Raw genomic sequence first — 22,573 nt, forward strand, 5'->3', positions numbered from 1 at the left:
TGCACCTTACACAAACTTTTTGGATTTGTCTGACACACGAATTTCAAGAAGCATGGGTAGGAGCTATGTCCGTGCTTATACCACCACATTTAATTAATGACATTTTCTACTGTGAGTTTAATCCAAACACTGCTTTCATCATTGTGAGACTACTATGCAGCTGATCCTTGAAGATCACAGGTTTGAATTGCATAGGTCTCTTTATATGCAAATTTTTCTGGTAAATACAGTACAGTACTATAAATGTATTTTCTCTTCCTTATGGTTTTCTTAATAAAATTTTCTTTTCTGTAGCCTACTTTTTTGTAAGAATGCAGTATATAAACATAACATGCAAAATATGTGTTAACTAATGGCTTATGTTATCAGTAAGGTTTGCAGTCAATGGTAGTCTATTGGTTGTTATTGGTTTTGGGGGAGTCAAAAGCTATACACAGATTTTCAACTATAAGATTGTTGGCACCCCTAACCTCCACATTGTTCAAGGGTCAAATGTATATGGAGATACAAATACCATGGTACATGTAGAGTGGCCAATCTTTATCAGCCCACGGTCATTTAGTTGATTATTTTTTAGTATATTAAAAAAAAAAAAAGTTTCCAGGGTGCCTGGGTGACTCAGTGGGTTAAGCCTCTGCCTTCCGCTCAGGTCATGATCTCAGGGTCCTGGGATTGAGCCTGTATTAGCCTCTCTGCTTGGCAGGGAGCCTGCTTCTCCCTCTCTCTCTACCTGCCTCTGTGCCTACATGTGATCTCTCTCTCTTTCAGATAAATAAATAAAACCTTAAACAAAAAAGTTTCCAGTTCAACAAGCAAAATAAATCAATATATAACTGCTTACTGTGTCCTATCTGCAAAGTACAAAATTCAGCCTATAGGAAAAAAAGAATTTATGAAACATGGCCCTCGTTCTTTGGATATCTAATTGCAAAGCTCCATATACATCAAGACCCTAAAGAAAGATGCTATGAAAATCAACCTAATTGCTTCCAATGAAAAAATATGTGTGTGTGTGTATGTGTGTGTGTGTGTGTGAGCGCGCGTGTGGCAAGGCAGAATGTCTAAGGTGAAAGAAATTACTGAGAGCTACAATGCTTGTGGCTACTGCACATGAACGTGGAACACAATCTGAGCCTTAGCAAATGGATCTGAATGAGGTCAGAGAAAATGGGAGGCCCACCCATGCCTATACTCAGACCCTGATGGCTTCAAGAAGTAATGTGCTACAAGAGTAAACTGCATTGAAGAAAAAAAAAAAAGGACTGGGTAGTAAAAATCATGTAAATGAATTACAACCATCACTCATAAGAAAAGCATAAAGAGGTATTAATTTGGAGAACTCCTCAAAGCCAAAATACAGAATGTGAAAATGTAATTCTCTACTTTCCCAAGATATCAGAAACTGTCTACAATTAACTGAATTACTGCTACAAATGATGTCCTATTTGATTGTTAAATAATTTCTAAAATGTTCTTTCCATTTGGCCAAGTTTAAAAATGATACAGGTATCAAATAATGAAATCATATTTACTGATATATTGTACGGTGTAATATGGTATACTAAATGACATATAAAGGAGTTAAATGGGTCCAGTCATGACTGGCCGTAACTGCCTGCGTTATACTAAGCTATTGTTTCATAATTTAAAACATCTTATTATTTTGGATTGAACTGCAATTTAAGCAGAATATGAAAGAAATAATTGTAAATAATACATATATCAAATGAAAAATTCAGGGAAACACCATCGCCAATAACAGTAAACCAGCAGAATGGAAGAGAATGAACAAATTCATTAATTTAAATGAAGTAAAATTTATTTTTAGAACATATGGATTAACAAGTACACATGCAAATTGCAAAAGGTGCTTAAAATCTAATTAAGCTATCTTGAGAGCTCCTTCATGCTAAATCTTTAAGATCAAATAAGCCTCATTATCACATTAACCTTCTTTCAACTCTCTTGTTATACAAGTGTCATTACATTAATTAGTCATTATACTGTTCTTTAAGTGCTGGCCACCTCATGAGTGTTTTGTAACATTACCTAGTACTTGTATACACAGAAATCTTCTATGAAACAGCACTTCTATGGACAAATGTAAACCAGCCCAGTGAACTAGGTCGTGCTAATCTAAATGGGCCTGTCGAAATAATCATTATAATTTTATGAAGAAAGATAATTTTGTAGCATTTAAAAATAAGATTTAGTACATTCGCTCACCCATGAAAGTCCATGAATACATTCACTTATACCCTAAAAAGAGTTCTGGCCAAATAAATTTAGGTCTGAGTCAATCGTGGATGAATACAAAACAATAGTATCGGAGAATGAGTCATCTACCTGAGAGATTTGCTCCTATTAACAAAAGACTCCAAGTAACTCTGGTTCATGGAGATGACTGTATCTCTTGCAAGACTTCCAAAAGTCCACAAGTAGGAGGACGGAGGAAGTATTGGCTTGGCATACTTGAAGAAAGACTGAGCTGGTTCAGTTCTTTCTTCTCACATCTGGGGTCTGTGTGTAAAGAGGATGTGTGTTGTTCTGCTCTGGGGAAAATCAGGTCTCGGCTTTGTTTCCCTGTGCTGAGGCCTATAGCAATGTTCATGAGTTATTAAGCATATTAAATTATGGAAATTAAACAATTGTCATAGATCTCAAACACATTCTCTAAGCAGGTTTTCCACAATGATATGCTGACATTTATATAACTCACTATCTTTCTCTCAATTGTTTCTGAAGATCAGATCAGGAGGGGAAGAAACTGGGGATATTTACCATCTCTTAGATGCTCAACATCTGATTCCTTGGGAAACTTTGACAAATTTATAGAGCAAAGTTTTGTTGACATAATAACACCAGGAGGAATCACAGCTTTTGAAATAGCTCTGGAGGGTAACTTAGATAGTACATGCTTTCAGGGTGATTTTATAGAGAGAGAGAGAAGAGAGAGAGTAGGAAAGTAGGTTTCCATATGCTGCAGCCTTAGCAAGTGGCTTTAGGCCTTAAGCTTCAATAAATACCGGCTAATTAGATTTGATCCCATTGGGTGACTTTTTTCCCCCATAAATGAATAGCTGTGTTTATGTAGGCAGAACTGTGTCTAACAAAGACAGACCTTAAGAAGCAGGTCACCCTGTTTGTATAGGCTGTCATAATTCAATTTTGAATTACACAGGTGCACTTTGGTCGGGTATTTTAATCAAAGGCAAAGTAAAGGTAAATCCTTTTTATGTATCAGTAAGTGGCTTTTGCTGTGTTTCTCAACCATGTCTGTAGGAAGGGTTTTTGTTGTTTTGTTTTGCTTTTTTTCCCCTAATGCATAGGCAGCTAATTCCATTAGTGTTATAAAGCCCTAAGTACAGGTTATTCCTTTATATTATTAGTGGCATACCTAGGTAGGCAATACTAAATTGACTACCCAAATCCCATTAACTACTTTTTTGTTACAAAAAGGGAAGCTTTCTCAAAGACTTAAGTACCATCCCACTGATAGTGGTCACAAGTACTCTGGATTCCTTAATTATATAAACTCTGATCATGGCTTTAGATTTCAGGGATCTATAGTGTGTCTTGACCCAAAGAAAGATGATATATTTTTTTAACAGACAAATGCAAAATAAAAAAAGTATCTTATCTTTATTCTAGAGAAATAAATCTCAAGGGCTGGATAGAATATCAACTGCCGGTGAAAATACTGCCAACTAAAAACCTAAACTGGAAATTAAACTTCCATACCCCCACTGTCTCTAAGAATTAGGTTTGCTTAGGATGTCAGGAGGAACAGAAGCCATTAAAAAATATCCTTTCATTTTCTATCAAGACATGAATAGCAACAAATTAAAACAAAAGAAAAGAAGACTGATTAAACTGGAAAAGAGAGATTAACTTAGGAGGACATCTTAGAGGACAGAGCAGACTGATATGAAAGGAAAAATCAGATCTTGAAGTCCAATGTATACACACGCAGACACACATGCATAAGCACATGTCACCTACAGCCAGCTCCTAAAAAGGGTATCATTAAAAACCGAGGAATGTTTTAGTTGTCTATTTAATAAAACCATAGGTAGTCCCCCCAGCCATCTGACCCTGAAAAGAATGGAAAAATCTAAGAAAGCAGAGTAGAATGATTCCTCAAAGGGATCTTGAACTAGGAAAAAAAGGGAACATTTATTTATCATTCTTATGTATTTAATCAGCAAATGGCTTCATTCTGGGTACCAAAAAGCAGACAGGCAGACAGAGAAATAATCTCCTCTGGTAAAAATAGACCAAAAATAAACTATGAACATATTAAAAAAGTAATTTGCCTTAAGTCTAAGATGCTATAACATATATTAATAACAAAGAGAAAATTGCTTCCAGTTTAATAGACACATTGGTTCTTATAACCCTAGAATGTAGAACGTATCCCTATTTCAAGGATATTAAAATATAACAGAAAAAATAACATAAATAATATGTTAGGATGTGTGAAGTTATTAGAGGGTAATAGCACTATCGATAAATAAAGTTGAGAGTGACTGCAAGTGGGAGGGTGGGATTAGTTATAATTTTAAATTGTGTAGTCTGCATAGGTTTCATTAAAAAAAAGGAACATTTAACCAAAGAGTTGAAGGAGGTTGGAACTGAGCCTGGTGGGCATCTGGAAAGTATCTTTAGGCAGAGGGAATAGCCAACTGAAAATGCTTCCTATACTTAAAGACAAAAAGAGCATTTAATGCAGCTGGAGTGAAGTTTGCAAAAGGAAGAGTAGCAGAATAGGAAGATGACATAAAAATCAGAATATTCAGTGTTTTGATGGGCTTTGAAAGACTGGCTTTCAATCTGAGTGACCCTGGGGGCCACGATAGGATTTTAAGCACAGTCGGGACACGAGCTGATCCCACAAAGGTAAAATTAGGGATACACAAGAATAGGAATGATCATAGTAAGTTGGCAATACACAGCAATGAGAATAATATCTCACAGATATCTATCAAGTGTTTACACTGACTGCGGGGGAAAAAAATATTAGAAGGGCAGAAGAGAAGTATCAGATTCTCATAGCATCCCTGGCTGTAATTCAAAATAACAGTCACTGCAGGTGGCCATGGAGCTATCCTCCGCAACTCAGGGCACATGACCAGGAAATCTATGGAAAAAAAGATTCTGAGGGAAAACAGAGTGAAGAGGAAACATGCTAAAAGGAATCTAGGCAAAATATTGAGGATCATGTCCGGACACAGGTTAGATACTGTTCCAATGGAAGAAGAACCTCTGGCTGGGATTACTTGAATCAAGAAGGAGAAGGTGGACAATATTTGTCTGGACTGTGAATGTTTTTGGCAGATCCAGATGCGATATTTTCAAATCTCTCCCTGTGAAAGATCCCACAGGACAACCTATAAAGAAACACACAAGAACAAAATGTTTGGGCCCAAAGGCAGAGAGCAATAAAGAAGAAGGAAGACACTTTTTTCTAGCATACTGCCCTGCCAGAGGAAAAGGGAGAGTCCAAATTAAGACGATAATGAAGTTGGTGAACACTCCTGAAATAAATAATGGAACAACTAAAGAGAAAGAGAGCAATAGAGCAGGAAAAAATGTAATAGAAATACATACTACACAAGGTCTGCAATCCTTCCAAGCTGAGGAAATGACACAGTGTAGAGCTCATGGTGAAGTTAAGGTCACCAGTAGTCCCCTGAAGGCATAGTTTTCAGAAACATTAATCTCAATTTTAGTTTCAGAATCAGCTAAAGGCTATATGTCAGCTGAAGCAATGTGGGGCCTTGGTGAAATACTTGTGGACCTGGTTTCACAAATACAAGTAACTTCATGTGGCACTGGTTCCAAAAACGCCTATTCCCCAGAGACAATATGATTGTCCTAAATATTTTCTTAAAGAGGTAGCACTCTACACCACTTAGTCTTTCTCCCAGAAAGCTTACGAGCATTGTGTTCTCGCGACAAAATCAGGCTGGATGCACACTATAAGTATTACCGTTTCGTTCTGAACCCAGAGCCAGCCTCTCTTTCTCAAACTCCCTTACAACAGAATGTACTAATTGTGAATCCTAGTAAGTAGGCAAAAGGGCTACCTGCTACAAGGCCCACCCTATAAGCCTCCTACACAATCCTTAAAGTGCTGTCTCCTCTGTTATCTGCTAAACAAACAGACAAACAACAAACAAACAAACAAACAAACAAAGCAGAGGCTCTACTGGAGGATCCCAAGGCTTTAGGGAAGTGATTCTCAAACTCATCAGGAGATTTTTTTTTTTTTTTCTTTCAAAGCTATAGTTACCAGGTAAGAGGATCCTTTACATAGACGGTGTAGAAATATGCAATTACTATAAAAATATTTTTGAGGTTACTAATAATTTCTATACTTTATTTCATGGATGGATAACAGTTCAGAGAAAGTTCATAGACTGTAACAAGGCCATGGCAGTAGCATGGTCTTACATAATACTGTGGCCTATAGATAGAAGGATCCTGAATCACTGAATACATCAAAGAGAGCCTCTCTACCAGTCTGCAGTTGGACTGTAGGAGAAATGACAATAAACCTGATAAATAAAGATAAAATACTGGTTGACCTGATGTAACAGAGCCACAATAAAGTCATGGCTTAAATAAGATACAACTTCTGTTAGCGTAGTCATAAAATGGTATGGTGGCTTGACAGTGTGGATGTTGTTATAACAAGGAGACCCAAAGACAGCGACTTAAACCAAATGTAAGTCCTTGAAATGGTGAAAGGTTAATTTGGTAACTTGATCTTGTTACAAAATTCAGTGTTGCTGAAACAATTACTACAGGGTTAGTGTCTTAAAGGAACAAAAATTTATTCTCTTAAACTTCTAGAGTCTAAAAGTCCAAAAACAATTTTAGGGAAATGAAGTCAAAGTGCTGGCACGGCTCGTTCATTCTCGAGTCTTAGGGGAAATCTTCCCATTGTTATTTCTGGGTTCTTGAAACCACCTGCATTTCTTGGACCATGACCCCTTTATCAAATCACTCCAACCACTTCCTTTTGTTATCATGGGTCCCATTTCCTTCTTTGACTTTTTTGCCTCATTTGTGTGCGGGTGCTTATATATTTAGAACCTACCTGGATAATATCTCCAACTCAAGCTCCTTAGCTTAACCACATATGTAACTCTCCTCAAAAGCCGTATTAGGTAAGATTCACGAGTTCCAGGGATTAGGATGTGAATATCTTTTCTGAAGATATTATTAAGCCTTCCATGACCAGGAAATTTTTTTTCTTCTGCTAACTTTAAAACATCATTTCCTTTCTCTCAATTCAACATTATCTCCTCAGCTGCCACTATTAGATCCATAGTCCAATAAAGAGAAACAAAGAAAAAGAGAAAGGAAAGCACATAACTTCCCTTATATATGTTAAAATCCAGACATTAGGGGCACCTCGGTGGTTCAGTTCGTTAAGTGTCTGCCTTTGACTCAGGTCATGATACCAGCATCCTGTGATCTAGTCCCACATTGGGCTCCCTGATCAGTGGGGAGCCTGTTTCTCCCTCTGTCTGCCACTCATCCTGTTTGTACACTCTTTCTCTCAAATAAATAAAATCATAAATAAATCATAAATAAATAAATAATAAACAAACTCCAGGCATTAAGCACATTAGTTATTAGCATACTCCATTAGCAAAAAGCTTGTTACAGGGCAATACTTAGCTTCAAAGACATCTGGGAAAGATACTTTTAGGTGAGTAGTCATGAAACTGGCTGAAAGTGGGCCTTTATCACTGAAGAAAGCTGTAGAAAATTATTTGGCATATAACAATCTCTTCTTCACATGTAATCACAAAATTAACCTATTTTGGGGTAGTTATGATCAATTCAGAATAATTTCTTTAGCCTTGAGAAATTGATATAGGAAGACTCATATTCCACTACAGCCAAAACATAATCTGTTGCTGCTGTTGTTGCTGTTGTTTTTGTGGTTGCTATTGTTATTGTTGTTCATTCTCCTCTCTTCATGTACTACTGAGTGCCTGCTCTACTTGTGGCAGAATTAAGTACTGGACATTGAGAACAAAACAAGCATTCCTCAAAATTTCTAAATTTATTTCACATAGTGTTGGTGCTGTCAGCATCAGCCATGTCTACCAACTTTCAGAAGGTTTACAAATAAGGGTTGTGAGAAAGCTTGACTTTAACTAACAAAACCTCTCAGTCTTTTAAAAAATGGTTCCTGTGAACCCCCTTACTCTTGTTGGCAGCAATGTAAACTTGTGCAGCCACTCTGGAAAACAGTATGGAATATCTTCAAATAGTTAAAACTAGAACTATCTTATGATACAGCAGTTGCACTACTGGGTATTTATCCAAAGGATACAAAAATACAGATTCAAAAGGGCACCCTGATGTTTATAGCAACATTATCAACAATAGTCATTTTATGGGAAGAGCGCAAAAGCCCATGTCCATCAACTGACGATGGATGAAGAAGAAGTGGTACACACACACACACACACACACACACACACACACACGGTGGAATATTACTTGGCCATCAAAAAGAATGAAATCTTGCCATTTGCAACAACATGGATGGAGCTAGAGTGTATTATGCTAAGCAAAATAAGTCAGTCAGAGAAAGACAAATACCACATGATTTCACTCATATATGTAGTTTAATAAACAAAACAAATGAACATAGAAAAAAAAAAAAAAAGACCAGAGAGAGGCAAAGCATAAAACAGACTCTTAACAATAGAAAACAAACTGATGGTTACCAGAGGGAAGGTGGGTGGAGGGATGGGTTAAATAAGTGATGAGTATTAAGGAGTGAACTTGTTGTGATGGGCACTGGCTATTGTATGTAAGTGATGAGTCACCAAATTCTATACCTGAAGGTAATAATACACTGTATGTTAACTAACTGCAATTGAAATAAAAATTTGGAGAAAGAAAAAAAAAATGGTTCATATGAGATATAAGGTCATGATAGAAAATGTAGAACAGATAAGCCTCTGTTATAGATAAATAGAGCCAATATGAAACAATCATTATCAAATGTTGCAAAACCATCAGCAGAAGATCATGATCCCTGGGTGGGGGGGGGGGGGAGAAAAAAGAAGAAAATGGGTTGAGCTTATAATTTCCTCAGTTTTCTCCCTAGAGACATTTAGTTTTTGTTGATATGAGGCAGAGGAATTGAAGGGTCTTGCTCAAAACTGAAAGGAAATTCATTCCATTTCCTGGAATTCAGGGAAACTTGAGACCTGGAATTTGTAGGAAGAGTGCCAGAAAGGACAGAAGTATGTAGTGATAGAAAAAGCTACATGGGGGTTCCTGGGTGGCTCAGCGGTTTAAGCCTCTGCCTTCGGCTCAGGACGTGATCTCAGGGTCCTGGGATCGAGCCCCGCATCGGGCTCTCTGCTCAGTGGGGAGCCTGTTTCTCCCTCTCTCTCTGCCTGCCTCTCTGCCTACTTGTGACCACTCTCTCTGTCAAATAAATAAACAAAATATTTAAAAAAAAGAAAGAAAGAAAGAAAAAGCTACATGAATCTGAATCAGGTTTCTGTTGGGGCTTCAGTTCAAACCATAGGATGAAACACCACAAAGTCATGCAAAGTTCAATGACTATAGAAAGAACTACTACTAGGGAGCTATAAATTTAAAAACTTCAAGAGCTTACTCAAGGATAGGTGACATATAAGTTAGATTCATCAGACTCCCAACTAGAGAGACCTAATAGAAAACAAACAAACAACCAAAAATCAAAAAACCAAAAACAGATTAAAGGAACTTCATTAAACACCTCATAGAGACCCCAGAAACACTACATCTTAGGAAAATAGTGAAGCAAACCTTAGTGTAAAGTTTACTCTAGAGATACTCAAATTGAATTAAAAAGAAAGCTTCAAATAAGGTCTAACAGATATGCTAATGTCAAAGAAACACTTCTAAAAGGAATCCCACAAATCTCTCTCACCAATTTCCATCATCTAAAACAAAAACAAACAACAACAACAGAAGACAGATGTGAGAAGGAAAATATGACTCATATGCAAGAAAAATATTGATCAATAGAAAAAGATACAAAATTTCAAAGACCATGAAATGATCTTCAAAATATCTGGTATAGATAGATTCAAATATTTAAGGGGAAACATGAACACAATCAAGGAGAAAAATGGAGGTCATAAAAAACAATCAAAATCTGAAATTGAAAAATACGGTATCTGAAGTATATCTTTAAAATACTTTGGTTGGGTTTAATGTCAAATTATACATGCAGCAAAACAGATTTGTGACTTTGAAGTCAGAGCAGTAAAAACTATCTCAACTGAAGTATAATGGGGACAAAGCATGAAGAGGGAAACAAATAAAACTGATTTTAGTAGCCTATAGAAAAATGTCAAGCAGCCATGCATATCTGTACTTGAATTCCTAGTGGAGAGAGAAAGCAGGAATCTACTTAAAAATGATGGCCGTTTTTTTTTTTCCAAATTTACTAAAAATGTATATCCCAAATTCCAAGAAGTTGAATAATCCCTACAGGATAAATACAAGTAGAGAAAACAGAATCAAAGCATATTAATAATTAAATTGCTGAAACCCAGTGAAAAATGAAAACCTTAAAAAGCTTCCAGAGGAAAATTTAAAAAAAAAAAAAAAAGAAAAGAAAAGACAAGAGATATAAGTGACTTCTCTTTTATAAAGCATTAAAGCCTACAAGCCAGAATATAATGCAACATCAGTAAAATATTGAAAGAAAAGCAGAAAACAGAAACTGCCTTCCTAAATTTCAATATCCAGCAGAAATGTTCTTAAATGAAGGGGGAAAAATACCTTTCCACAACCAAATTGCTGATAAAATTGTTGAAAAAATGTTTATTAGGCTAAAAGAAAATGGAGAAATTTGGATTTACATAAATGAATGAGGAGGATCAAAAACAGTAAAAGTTTGTCTCTTCTTTTTAAAAAATAATATCTTTGAAGAATATTTACTTATTCTTTTAAAGACTTAAAGATTTTTTTTTTTAAATTTATTTATCTGACAGTCAGAGATCACAAGTAGACAGAGAAGCAGGCAGAGAGAGAGGAGGAAGCAGGCTCCCTGCTGAGCAGAGAGCCCAGTGCAGGGCTAGATCCCAGGACTCTGGGATCATGACCTGAGCCAAAGGCAGAGGCTTTAAAGCACTGAGCCACCCAGGTGCCACCTTTTAAAGATTTACATATTTATTATGTGTGCATGGGTGAGTGGGGGGAGGGGCAGAAAGAGAAGGAGCATCTCAAGCAGACTTCTGCTGAGTGCAGAGCCCCACTCAGGACTCAAACCCACAACTCTGAGATCATGACCTTAGCTGTAATCAAGAGTCAGACACTCAACCAACTGAACCACCTGGTTGCGCCAGAATATTTACTTACTAAAAGCAGAAATAAAACAATGTGTTATAGAGTTTGTAACATACATAGAAATAAAATATTTAACAGTATTATCACAAAGGATGGAAAGGAAGGGACCTAAGATTTCTGTTTTAAGGTTTTTATTTTAAATGTGAAGTAATAAAATATTATTTGAAGATACGTGGTGATAGGATAAAGTTGCATATTGCAAATATAGCTTACAGCCACACTTAAAAAAATTAAGCAAATAGATATAGCTGACAAGTCCATCCTGAAGATAAAATAGAATTCTAAAAGTTATGCAATCCAACAGAAAGAAAATACAAGGAAATAATAAGAATAGATGTGACCATTTGAAAATAAATAGCAAGATGATACACTTAAATCGAATGAGAATTAGCCCAAGATAAAGATGTTGAATTTATACCAAAACCATAAACTTTTCAAGGACCTCTCTCACCAAAAGGAAATAAAATAAGAACTAGAGGAAGAATTTGAGTCTTGAACTTTACTTGTAATTAAAACATCTGGACTTTCTCTAGATTTTATGTTGCAAGGGCAGTATACTTTAATTTTGTATATTAATTACTTTGGATTTATTTCTTTGAAGTTTTATTTCTTGGTGGGAATTTAATAATTAGATTACATATTAAAGTTTGAGCATGTATATGCTCTTGCTATTACATAATTGTAGTGTCTTAATGTCAAGATTTAATATAACTGCAGAGGCTCTGAAGAGCTCTATCGAACAGTGTAACTGGACATAATTTAGCATGGAGAATAGTAGGTACAGAATTTTCAGACTCTGGACTCTATTAATTAATACAATGTTCAATCATATTTCAAAGCCTTCTCGAAGCAAACATATGGTGCCTATCAGTAGCTTGCAGGGGGAGCTACCAAAGGACATTTATTATCAACGTAAGGACATTCTTAAATGTGACTGTCCCCAAAAGCAGCTTTGAGAAAAGAACTTAGGTTCATGTTGCTGATTTGGGACGTGATCCCAGAAAGCATAAGCTAGAGATCAGAAAGGTAAGATGGATGCAAGAAAAATAGAAAAGAAAGAAAAGAAAAAATAAAAAGGGAAAGAAAAGATAAAGAAGAAAAAAAGGGGAAGGAAGGAGAGGGGAGGGGAGGAGAAGGGAGGGGAAGGAAAGGAAAGGAAAGGAGGGAAGGAAAGAAGGAGAAAGGAAGGAAGAAGAGAGAGAGAAAGAGAAAGAAAAGAAAGAGAGAGAGAGAAAAAGAGAAAGGAATAGGAAAAGAAAGAGAGAGAAAGAAAGAAGGAAGGAAGTCCTTACTTTTTCACTTGTGTCCCTCACTGGTTAAGGACTGTCCGTGTAAGACATTAAATCCCTGGCACATTTAGACTGCCTCGAGTTCAGCTGATAAAGCTTCCTGTGTCAAATAAAATTCTTAGAAGAGTGGTTTGGGACACATTCCTGTAGCATCAAGCCATCAGGGGATGTCCACCACAGTTGAGAAGGCCTAGCTAGGTAGGTTTTGGGCAAGACACCAACATCAACATGTCTGCTGCCAGACCTCTTGAGAGGGATGACTGATTTGATACATGGCTGATCCCACCCCTTAAGAGAGAGCCACTTCCCAAGATCACTGTGAGCTTAGTTTCAAGTCGAAATTAAGAGAAGAAAGCTAGAGGGTATGAGGAAGGAACACATAGTCCACTTCTCAGGTCTTTAAGGATTAACATTTCTAGAGCAGTGATTCTGAAACATGGTCAGAATATGAGGAGTTTGTTAAAACATGGATCACTCTCCATCAGGCACAGAGTTTCTGATTTGGTAGCTGTGGGTGCAAGTCTGAGAATTTGCCTTGAAAAGGAGCTGCAGATGCTGTTTGCCGAAGAACTACAGAGAATCTCTGAGTCAGAGTAACCTTCAAGGCTTTTCTTTCTCATCCTTTCCCTGCTCATCCAGGGAGGAAGAGAAGGGGGAATGTAAGCCTCTTACCACCTGCTTTCTGGATCTTACTGCTTGCAGCAAGGTTTTATTCCCATTTGCATTTTGGCTATACAGAAACCTTGGCAGGGAAGGCTGCCTGTGACTGGAGAAGGAAGTTCAAGTCTATGATGCAAGACAAAGGAGGCCATTGTTGCCCAGACTTAAGCCACCTTCTCTAAACAGCTTTGTCAGTAATGGAGGTGAAGTTTCCATACCTATACCTCTGGCTCTAGTGTCTTCTTTTAGATGTTTTCAAACTTCGAAGGAGAAAAATGGGGTGTTCTATATAGACATCCTATAAAACCAGCAAATTTGTGCACACATTTCTGACAAGGGCAGGAAAAAAAAAGAATCCACTTGATATTATGTGTAAGTCTTAAACAATATGAACGAGAGGGACATTACAGCATACATTATAGGTCTATTGTGAATATGGACAAGCTTTCTGCCCAGAGGGTAGTGTAAACACTGAATGACTTTTAAAATTTCAAACGTTCTGTTTCATAAGCTGAAGATCTAAAGACGATTTGCTTTATGTAAAAAGAAAAGAAAAAGCATGAAATGAATTCCGCTGGCAGAGTCAAGCTCCTTTGATTTATACATAATGTTTCTTCTGACAAGGACACAGAAGCACTCTCATATTTCAATAATCTAATTTTGCATTGTTTGAAAAGAAACAGGACTATTGATAGACTTATTTGGCTTGCACCCTGGGATATTTAAATAGACTTTGCACTTCAAAAACACTTTCACAAATTCCAATAACTTGTGGTATTTTCAGAGCTTTTTATGGTAATCGATGATATATTTTATTTTTATTACTAATTGAAAAATTGCTCAGATAAATATGTTAAGTTTTCTGTGAAAACTTAATTTTCTAAAGGCCTTTTTAACCCTTTCTGAAAAGTGGATGAAGTATAGAAAATGAGTCAAACCAGTTTAGAGATTTATTTGGTTTATAAATGTGTCATTTGGCTAATCTGATTTGCATTTTCATTGTATTTTTCCAGTGTCACAGCTCATTCCTAACTATTCCTCTGCTATTGGCGTATAATAATATTCTGAGTGATCTCAAGTTTATTCTACTTATTTATACATAAAATACACACTTAAAGTTATTATTACAAATATAAAACATGACAAAACCAAAGGAAAGGAAAACACACACACACAAAAGAAATCACTTGTTTAGCAAATTATTTGTTCCGCTGATGTTTTACAGCTAATCCTACCATTTCTAAGTAATTTTATAAAGTGTCATTGTTCTACTACTGTTTTGCAAAATGTTTTGGTACACCAGACATTTTTGTAACAAAGCTGGCCACTGACCTATCCAATATTTATTCCTTTTTTTAAGTAATTGAACCCTTAATTGTTGTGGATGGCAAAACAATAAGGCCAAAGAAATATACTTAAATCTCTGCATTTAGAGAGGGTCAATGGAAGTTACTGTTGTTACTTCCATTAAAGTTATTTCAAAAGTGCTCTCTCAGGTTACTGGTGTTATTTTTCCTCCCTCTTTTTTCCTTTTTCCTTGTTGAAATATGAACATGATAATTGGAATTTCCACTGCCATTTGGAAAACATGGGATGACACAGAGAATGGAAACCATGTTCTCACCATGGTAGGGGAAGCAAAGGATAATGATGACATGATGGAGTTGCCTTTTGAAGTGCCTTATCTGGGCTTCTTTTACATGTAAGAAAACACAGCAGTATCTTCTTTAAGCCCCCGTGACTTGGGGTCTTTGTTATCATGCCCAAAGGTTATCTCTTACTGATATACATACAATACATTTTCTACTTGCTTTCTGGTTTCTTCAAATAGGTTTAAATATTAAAGATGATCCTTGAAATGTACTTATTATTTTCCCTCCTTGATAAAGATGCCATAGAACAAAGTTTTGATCCACTGTGGTTGATGTTGATGAATTAATGTTATTCTTCACTTCATTTCTCCTTTTCAACTAAGAATAGAACTGGCAAGTTAGATTTAGAACAGCTGGCTCCCTGAACACCTATCAAACCTTAGTGGTTCATGCATTCTTTTGTAGAAACTTGACCTAATTAAACGTGTTTCTGATAAAGAGAAATTGCCAGATGCCTTAAGAAAGTGCTTTGAGGGAAGGAACTGCATTTTGCTGGTTCTAGCACCCCATTTTAGAAGTACTTGATCAACTTGGAAACACCAGTCGCTATTTTAGTTCATTTCACATATCTCATGGTCTCACTGTTTTCCTTACCTACCCCTTTCCTTACCTTACCACTTCTTCTGTGGCCCAGCATTACAATAATTCTCTTGTAAACTTGATTATTTTCCTCATGCCTGTCTCTCTTCCACTTACTCACCTGACAAAATAAAATGCTGGTTTAACCCAAATCTCTTCTTTCTATGATTGCAAATGCACACCCAAATCTCTTCTTTGTATGATTGCAAATGCACCACAACTGAAGGAAAACATACTAGTATTTATCACCTCAAGGACACCTAAAGATCTGCCTGACATACCAACTATCAGCTGCTATTTCTATCACCCTCCTGATCTGCAAGATAATTATTTTGTCTCCCTTCCTCTGCTCAAACCAGCTCTTACAAACTCCTCACTTTCAATAGTTGGTATTCCTGGCTGCACTGAAGAAATCCAAGCAATGCGAAGAGGATTATTTCCTCATGTTTCCACCCTGAGCATCTGTTCCCAGTCTGTCTTGCTCCCTGTTTCAACAGATTAACTATTCATCTTCCAAAGACCAATCCTTCAATGTGTGTACTAATTACATCAACGTTTTACAAACTTGACTACTGCAATTTTCCCTTTTTTCCCTCTTAAATGATCTGCATTTCCTCTTTACCAGATTATTCACATCAGCGTAAAAGAGCATCATATCCACAATTTTTATAAAATCCCCCTACTTTAACTCCACAGCACTCTCTATCTACTGCAGTTCTCTCTCTGTTCAGTCTCAACCAATGTTCAGCAGTAATGTCATCATTTTCCCTCTTTGCAAACCCCGCACCTTCATAAAAACATTTATACAAAGAATTTTGGAGCAGATTAAATGTAGTAGGAGGTAACTGGAAAGAGAAGGGTTTTTCTCCCAGGTTCAGGGATCTGTTTCTAGAAGAGAGAAAGCATTAACTCTCAGCAGCAGTCAATGCTTATATTGAAGTCCTCTAAATTAATTCATAATGCTGAGACCGGTGGTCATAGCTCTGTGGCTGAGACTTCATGGTTCCCACATTCTCAATTTCCATCTTCAGAAAAACCTTGTGATCAGAGAGGAAGCAGTTCATTCACAAGGTGGGGATAAAATAGGGAAGGTGCATTTCTCCAGTACTGTCCAGGGCACATCTTGCAACACGAAGGCCTGCAGTTTGGCTCAAAACCTTCTTACTGGGCTTCCCAGCTGGAGCCTGAAAATGAGTAAGTTCTGCAAGAAGCCTGCTTCAGACATGAATGGGGAACAGAAATGCCTAAAGAACAGTTATTTGAAATGGTTCTCATGCTTTACCAAGCATCACAATTACCTAGGAAGCTTGCCAAAGTGCTGTATTCAAATCAAGTTCCAGAAAGTGTTAGTGGAATCCAGAGTTCTACGCTTTTGATAATTTTTTCATGTGATTCTGATGCTGCTAGAACATGAACCATGCATTACTCTACAGACTACTAAGAACTCAACCAGCTGGTCCTTAGACTAAGAGAACTAGAACTGGGAGTGAATATAAAAGACAGAACTAATTGTGAACCAAACAAAACAAAGATTCTTTGTGAGAGAATCTCTCACAAAACAAATAAATGGCTCAGAGCTTTAGTTTTGTCAAAGAGGCCATTAGTCTATAAACAGTTACAACAAAGAGGAAGGTAAGAACCAGATTTGCAAAAACAACCATTTCCCCAGGATGCCGCATCTAGGTAGAGAACATCCCCCAAACAGGCTTGTTCTGTCCTCCCAAGATTGTGCATCCTCAGGTACAATTGCTGTATCCAAAGTCCAACTCCAAACATCTAAGACCACTGGGAGTAGCATGCATCCCGTCCTTTGTACCTTGTATGCTCTCTTCATTGGTGTCCTTGAAAGTTTGCTTCCAAGCCTTGACCTATTGGTAGTTACAACTAGGTTTGCTTTAGAAACCAAGGCCTAGATCTGCTTCTATTGAGTGCCCCCAACAGTCAAACCATCAACTCTCCAATCTTCTCAAACTTTTTTCAGTACATTTTAATTGATTTCTCAGGACACACTTTCCATCACAAGGTGCTCATTCTAAGTCTTCTTTTCTCCACTTGTTAACTTTAGCTCCAAGGCTTAATCCTCAATATGAATATTTATACTCATTCCTAAGGTGACCTCATCAAGATCAAACTTATGGCTTTAAATACAGTTTATACACATTGATATTATCTAAATATACAACTTTAGGTTGTCACTCTCCTCTGATTTCCATACTTACATACTAAATTGCATACTTGATTTCCATCTAGAAATTATATTGAAGTTAATTTGTCCATATATATATATATATATATATATATATATATATATTTGATCTCAGTCTCCAAATGTGCTTCTTCTATTTTCAGTTAATGTTATAAAGATATATCTAAATGTTTCAAATTTAATGGGTTTATTTTTTTTTAATTCTGTTTTATATTTACATGCCATTCCTCAGTAATATTATCAGATCTACTTTCAGTAAATATACTAAATTTAACTACTTTTTACTCTTCATCATTAACATATTTTTAGCCACTGTTATCCCTTCCCTAGACTATTAAAATATTTGAACAGATCTCAATACTTCCAGTCATTTTAAAACAAAACAGAATATGCCATTTAGTACACTAAATACTTTGATAGCTTCCCACATTATACTTAGGGTGGGAATCCAAATATTTAATTAGGTCTCCAGGGATCTATGTGATCTGACCCCGGGCTACCTCACCAAGCTCATATCTGTCAGTCCCCTTTTAATTCATACAAACCACACAAGCCATCTTGCTGTTCCTATGACAAGCCAAGTAAGTTTGTTTCCTTTTGTAAATCATAAAGTTAGGGGTACCTGGGTGGCTCAGTGGGTTAAAGCCTCTGCCTTCAGCTTGGGTCATGATCTCAGTGTCCTGGGATTGAGTCCCGCATCGGGCTCTCTGCTCAGCAGGAAGACTGCTTCCCCCACTCTCTCTGCCTGCCTGCCTCTGCCTACTTGTGATCTCTATCAAATAAATAAATAAAATCTTAAAAAAAAATCATAAAGTTATACACACACACACACACAATATGGAAGTGAATCAGTATGAATTAATGTATCATACATACAATCCTATGTCATCAATTGAACTAAATAGCTAAAATTTGAATTAAATCAGGAAAAGAAAAAAAAAAAAACCTCTGATTATAAGAATACTATCAGGGGCACCTGGGTGCCTTAGTCAGTTAAGCATCTGCTTTTAACTCATGTTATGATCTCGAGGTCCTGGGATTAAGTCTGAGTCCAGCTTCCTGCTCACCAGGAATCAGCTTCTCCTTCTCTCTCCCTCTGCACCCCCCCCAACCACATGCTCTCTTTCTCTCCCAATGAATAAACTAAATTAATAAATTAAATAAATAAAAAATCTTAAGGAAATAGAGTATCAGCCTACATGGCCAATGATCACAGCCACTAAATTAACAATTAAGAGTATAACATTTGATGTACATAAATAGCAGTTTTTTAGTATCATTAAGATCAACCAGATAATCTGATTAAAATTTCAAGGTGCTTAATTTTTTCAATTTCTAAAACTCATATGGTTGCCTAATTGTTGATATTTAAATTTCAGAAAGTAATTTAAGTTTTTTATGCTTTAATTTTCAATTAGAATGAGTTACTCTGTACTATTTCATGATGAGAAAAGTGGTAAAATTTATAGCATTTATCCATCCAACTACCCGTTTCTTTTTTAATTGAAAAAGGTTTTACATTAACAATAAGTTTCAAAACAAACAAACAAACAAAAAAAAACTGAGGCTTGTCCAAACTAAAAAAATTGAAAACTTGCCTTCCTAATCAACTCCGATGTTCTTTGAATACATAGTGAAGCATAAAGCAATGATATCAACACCACATTTCTTACCATTTACTTGGAAGATGTGAGTTTGAAAGACTTGTTCATAGCCATCTGCATAGCAGGTATAATTGCCCATGTGAGTTGTGGTAACCTTAGTAATATACAAGGACCCATCATCTCCATAGTCCTATAGAAATAAAATAAAATAAATTGAAATCAAATGAGATCTTTGTATTTAAAATGTATTTTAACAATTCACCTTTTTTTTAGTGTATTCAAGAGCAAAGCAAATAGACTAAAATATTGTTTTGTTTTGTTTTTTGTTGTTTGTTTTTTTTTTAATAAACATATAATGTATTTTTATCCCCATGGGTACAGGTCTGTGAATCACCAGGTTTACACACTTCACAGCACTCACGATAGCACATACCCTCCCCAATGTCCATAACCCCCTCCCCCTAAATTATCAAAATAATCATTGTTAGTCTTATGGAGTTAGAAGACCTATAATTACCGTATTCTCAAGACATGTTTTGTTTAAAAAAGTATAATTTTACTCATACATGCAGCTTTTTTAGTATTTATTTGAATTATATGAGTTTATATATAGAGTCACTCAATTTCCACATTTTTTTTTCTAATTTAGGTTACAGCAGTCTCCCCTTATCCATGGTTCTGTTTTCCCCAGGTTCAGTTACCCATAGTCAACTGCAGTTTGGAAGTAGATGATTAACCTTCTGATGTATCATCAGAAGGTCAATAGTAGCTTCATGCTAAATCACAAAGTCTACATCATTCACCTTGCTTTATCTCATCATGGAGGTATTTTATCATCTCATATCATTATAAGAAGTACCATGATGTACAATACAATAAGAGATCTTGAAAGAGACCACATTCACATAGCTTTTATTACAGTATATTTTTCTATTTTATTATTATTGTTGTTAAGCTCTTACTATGCTTAATTTATAAATTGAATTCTATCATAGGTATGTGTGTATAGTAAAAACATAGAATATATATAGGATTTGATACTATACACAGTTTCAGGCATTCCATTGGGGTCTTGGAACATAACTCCTGAGGATAAAAGGGGATGGCTATACCTTTTTGAATTAATAAAGTTTTAAAATGACTTTTTTCTTATTTGCAGCTAAAATAAATAGATCCTAATTATATTCTTTACATTAGTAATTTTCTATTAATTTTTATATCCTTTTATTATATATTTACTCAGAAAAAATGATAACATTTATAGTCAAATTGATAGAATGTGATTTTTGATAAACCTCAGGGACAATCAATATATTAGAACAAAATAGCCATACTATTTCAAATCTATGGAGACAAATGTATGACCATTTTGGAAAAAAGAAAGAGAAAAATCTCACACTATCAAAATCAAACCAAGGAGCACCTCTAGAACAGCAAACGTTAGAAAATCTTTTCTTCCATAAAGGCAATGAATACACAGCAGCACTTGTCAAAACCAACTTTTCAGAACAGTGAAATAGATAAAAAGAGTTTGCACCAATCTATAGAGCATTTACTCCAAAATATTGCTGAATCCCAATAAGAACAAAGAGATTCGTGGCATCCCTCTCTCCACAGCTGCATGGATGCCTTGAACCATCAGCTTTGTAATTCTGCCTGCTATGAAAATCATCATCCTAGCACACACTGGAACGGGGGAAAAGGGTTTGCAGCTCCTCCAAGTTCCCATCCCTGGAGAACTGTCACCATTTGACTTATCTAGCAGCCCCCTGAAAAGTTCCATTTTTGTGACTTCCTTTTTATTTGAGCAAGACTTTAAGCTCAATCTGTGTAAACAGTCCTATCCCTAAGGCCTTTATTGAAAAGGCCTTACAGCTTATTATGTTGGAGATACTGATTGGAGATAAAAATAGGTGCACCAAACCAAACCAAACCAAACCAACCAACCAACAAAAATTTTAAAGGAAAAATGGAAATGAGATAGCAATAGGGGCATATGAAAAGATTTGTGTATTTCTGGGAATCTAGAAGGCCATAAAAATGTGCAAGACTGTGTGCATGCTCAAAAGAGGTGTGTGTGTGTGTGTGTGTGTGTGTGTGTATTTCTGTGTGTGTGTATAGGAATTAGGAAGAGAATCACTAATCTCTTGTCTCTGATTGGCTTTGAAGTCCTGCACAGACAGAAAGTGAAGGCTAAGGCAGACTTATAACTGCCTATGGGAGTATTGAGTGCATAACACAAAACAGAAAGAGAGCACCGTGGCCAAGTCTAGAACACTAATTGACTCAACACATTTAATTAAATATCTGTTTAATCATTAGCTCATCACTAAACTGAGTGAAGATTTCAGTAACTAAATATAAGAAACTGAGTAAAAACAAACTCTCCTTCATCAAAATTAAAAATCTGTGCTTCCCAAGAGATACTATCAAGAAAGTGAAAAGATCTCCAATAAAACGGGAGAAAATATTTACAAATTATTCACCTTGTAAGGGCTTGCATCTAGGAAAAATATATATATTTTTTTTTATTTTATTTATTTATTTATTTTTACTTTATATTTTTTATATATGTATAGCTGAATAATAAAAGGAAAAGCAATTCTGTTAAAACAATGAGCAAAGAATTTAAGTAAATATTTATCAAAAATGAATTACAAATGAGCAATAGGCACATATAAGGAAAATCAACATCATTAGTCATTAGGGAAAGATAAATAAAAACCACTATGAAATACCACTTCACACTTACTAAGATGGCTAAAATAAAAAAGATAGTAACAATTGTGGAAGAGGATGTGGGAAAGTTGGAACCTTCAAACATTGCTGAGGAGAATATTAAATGGGATATCTACTGGAATAACAGTTTTGGCAGTTCCTCAAAAACTTAAAAACGTTAACAGAGTTGAAAGTTAAACTTCCTTAAATAGAGTCTCATATGTCTAAAGCAATTTGATTCCTAGGCATATACCCAAAGGAACAACAACAACAAAAAGCTTGTACATGAACGTTCATAGTAGCATGACTCATATTAACCAAATAGTGAAAAAACTCAAATACCTATCAATTGATGAATGGATAAACACAAAGTGATATATTTATATATAATAGAATATTGTTTGTCAATACAAAAGAATAAAGTCCTGATATATACTACAGAATGAATGAATGTCGAAAACATTATGTTAAATCAAAGAA

General features: G+C 35.8%; 1 protein-coding gene across 3 annotated transcripts in view; it reads right to left on the minus strand.

Moving 5' to 3' along the window:
* The window catches only part of FSTL5 (follistatin like 5), a 753,549-nt gene that overhangs the window by 177,240 nt on the left and 553,736 nt on the right, over nt 1-22,573 (minus strand). For all 3 annotated transcript variants that reach the window (XM_045984612.1, XM_045984593.1, XM_045984601.1), the window contains exon 8: nt 19,445-19,565. In XM_045984612.1, coding sequence (XP_045840568.1) covers nt 19,445-19,565 — 121 coding nt within the window. The remainder of the gene's footprint in view (nt 1-19,444; nt 19,566-22,573) is intronic.

Source organism: Meles meles, chromosome 2, assembly GCF_922984935.1.
Source record: "Meles meles chromosome 2, mMelMel3.1 paternal haplotype, whole genome shotgun sequence".
Classification (NCBI taxonomy): Eukaryota; Metazoa; Chordata; class Mammalia; order Carnivora; family Mustelidae; genus Meles; species Meles meles.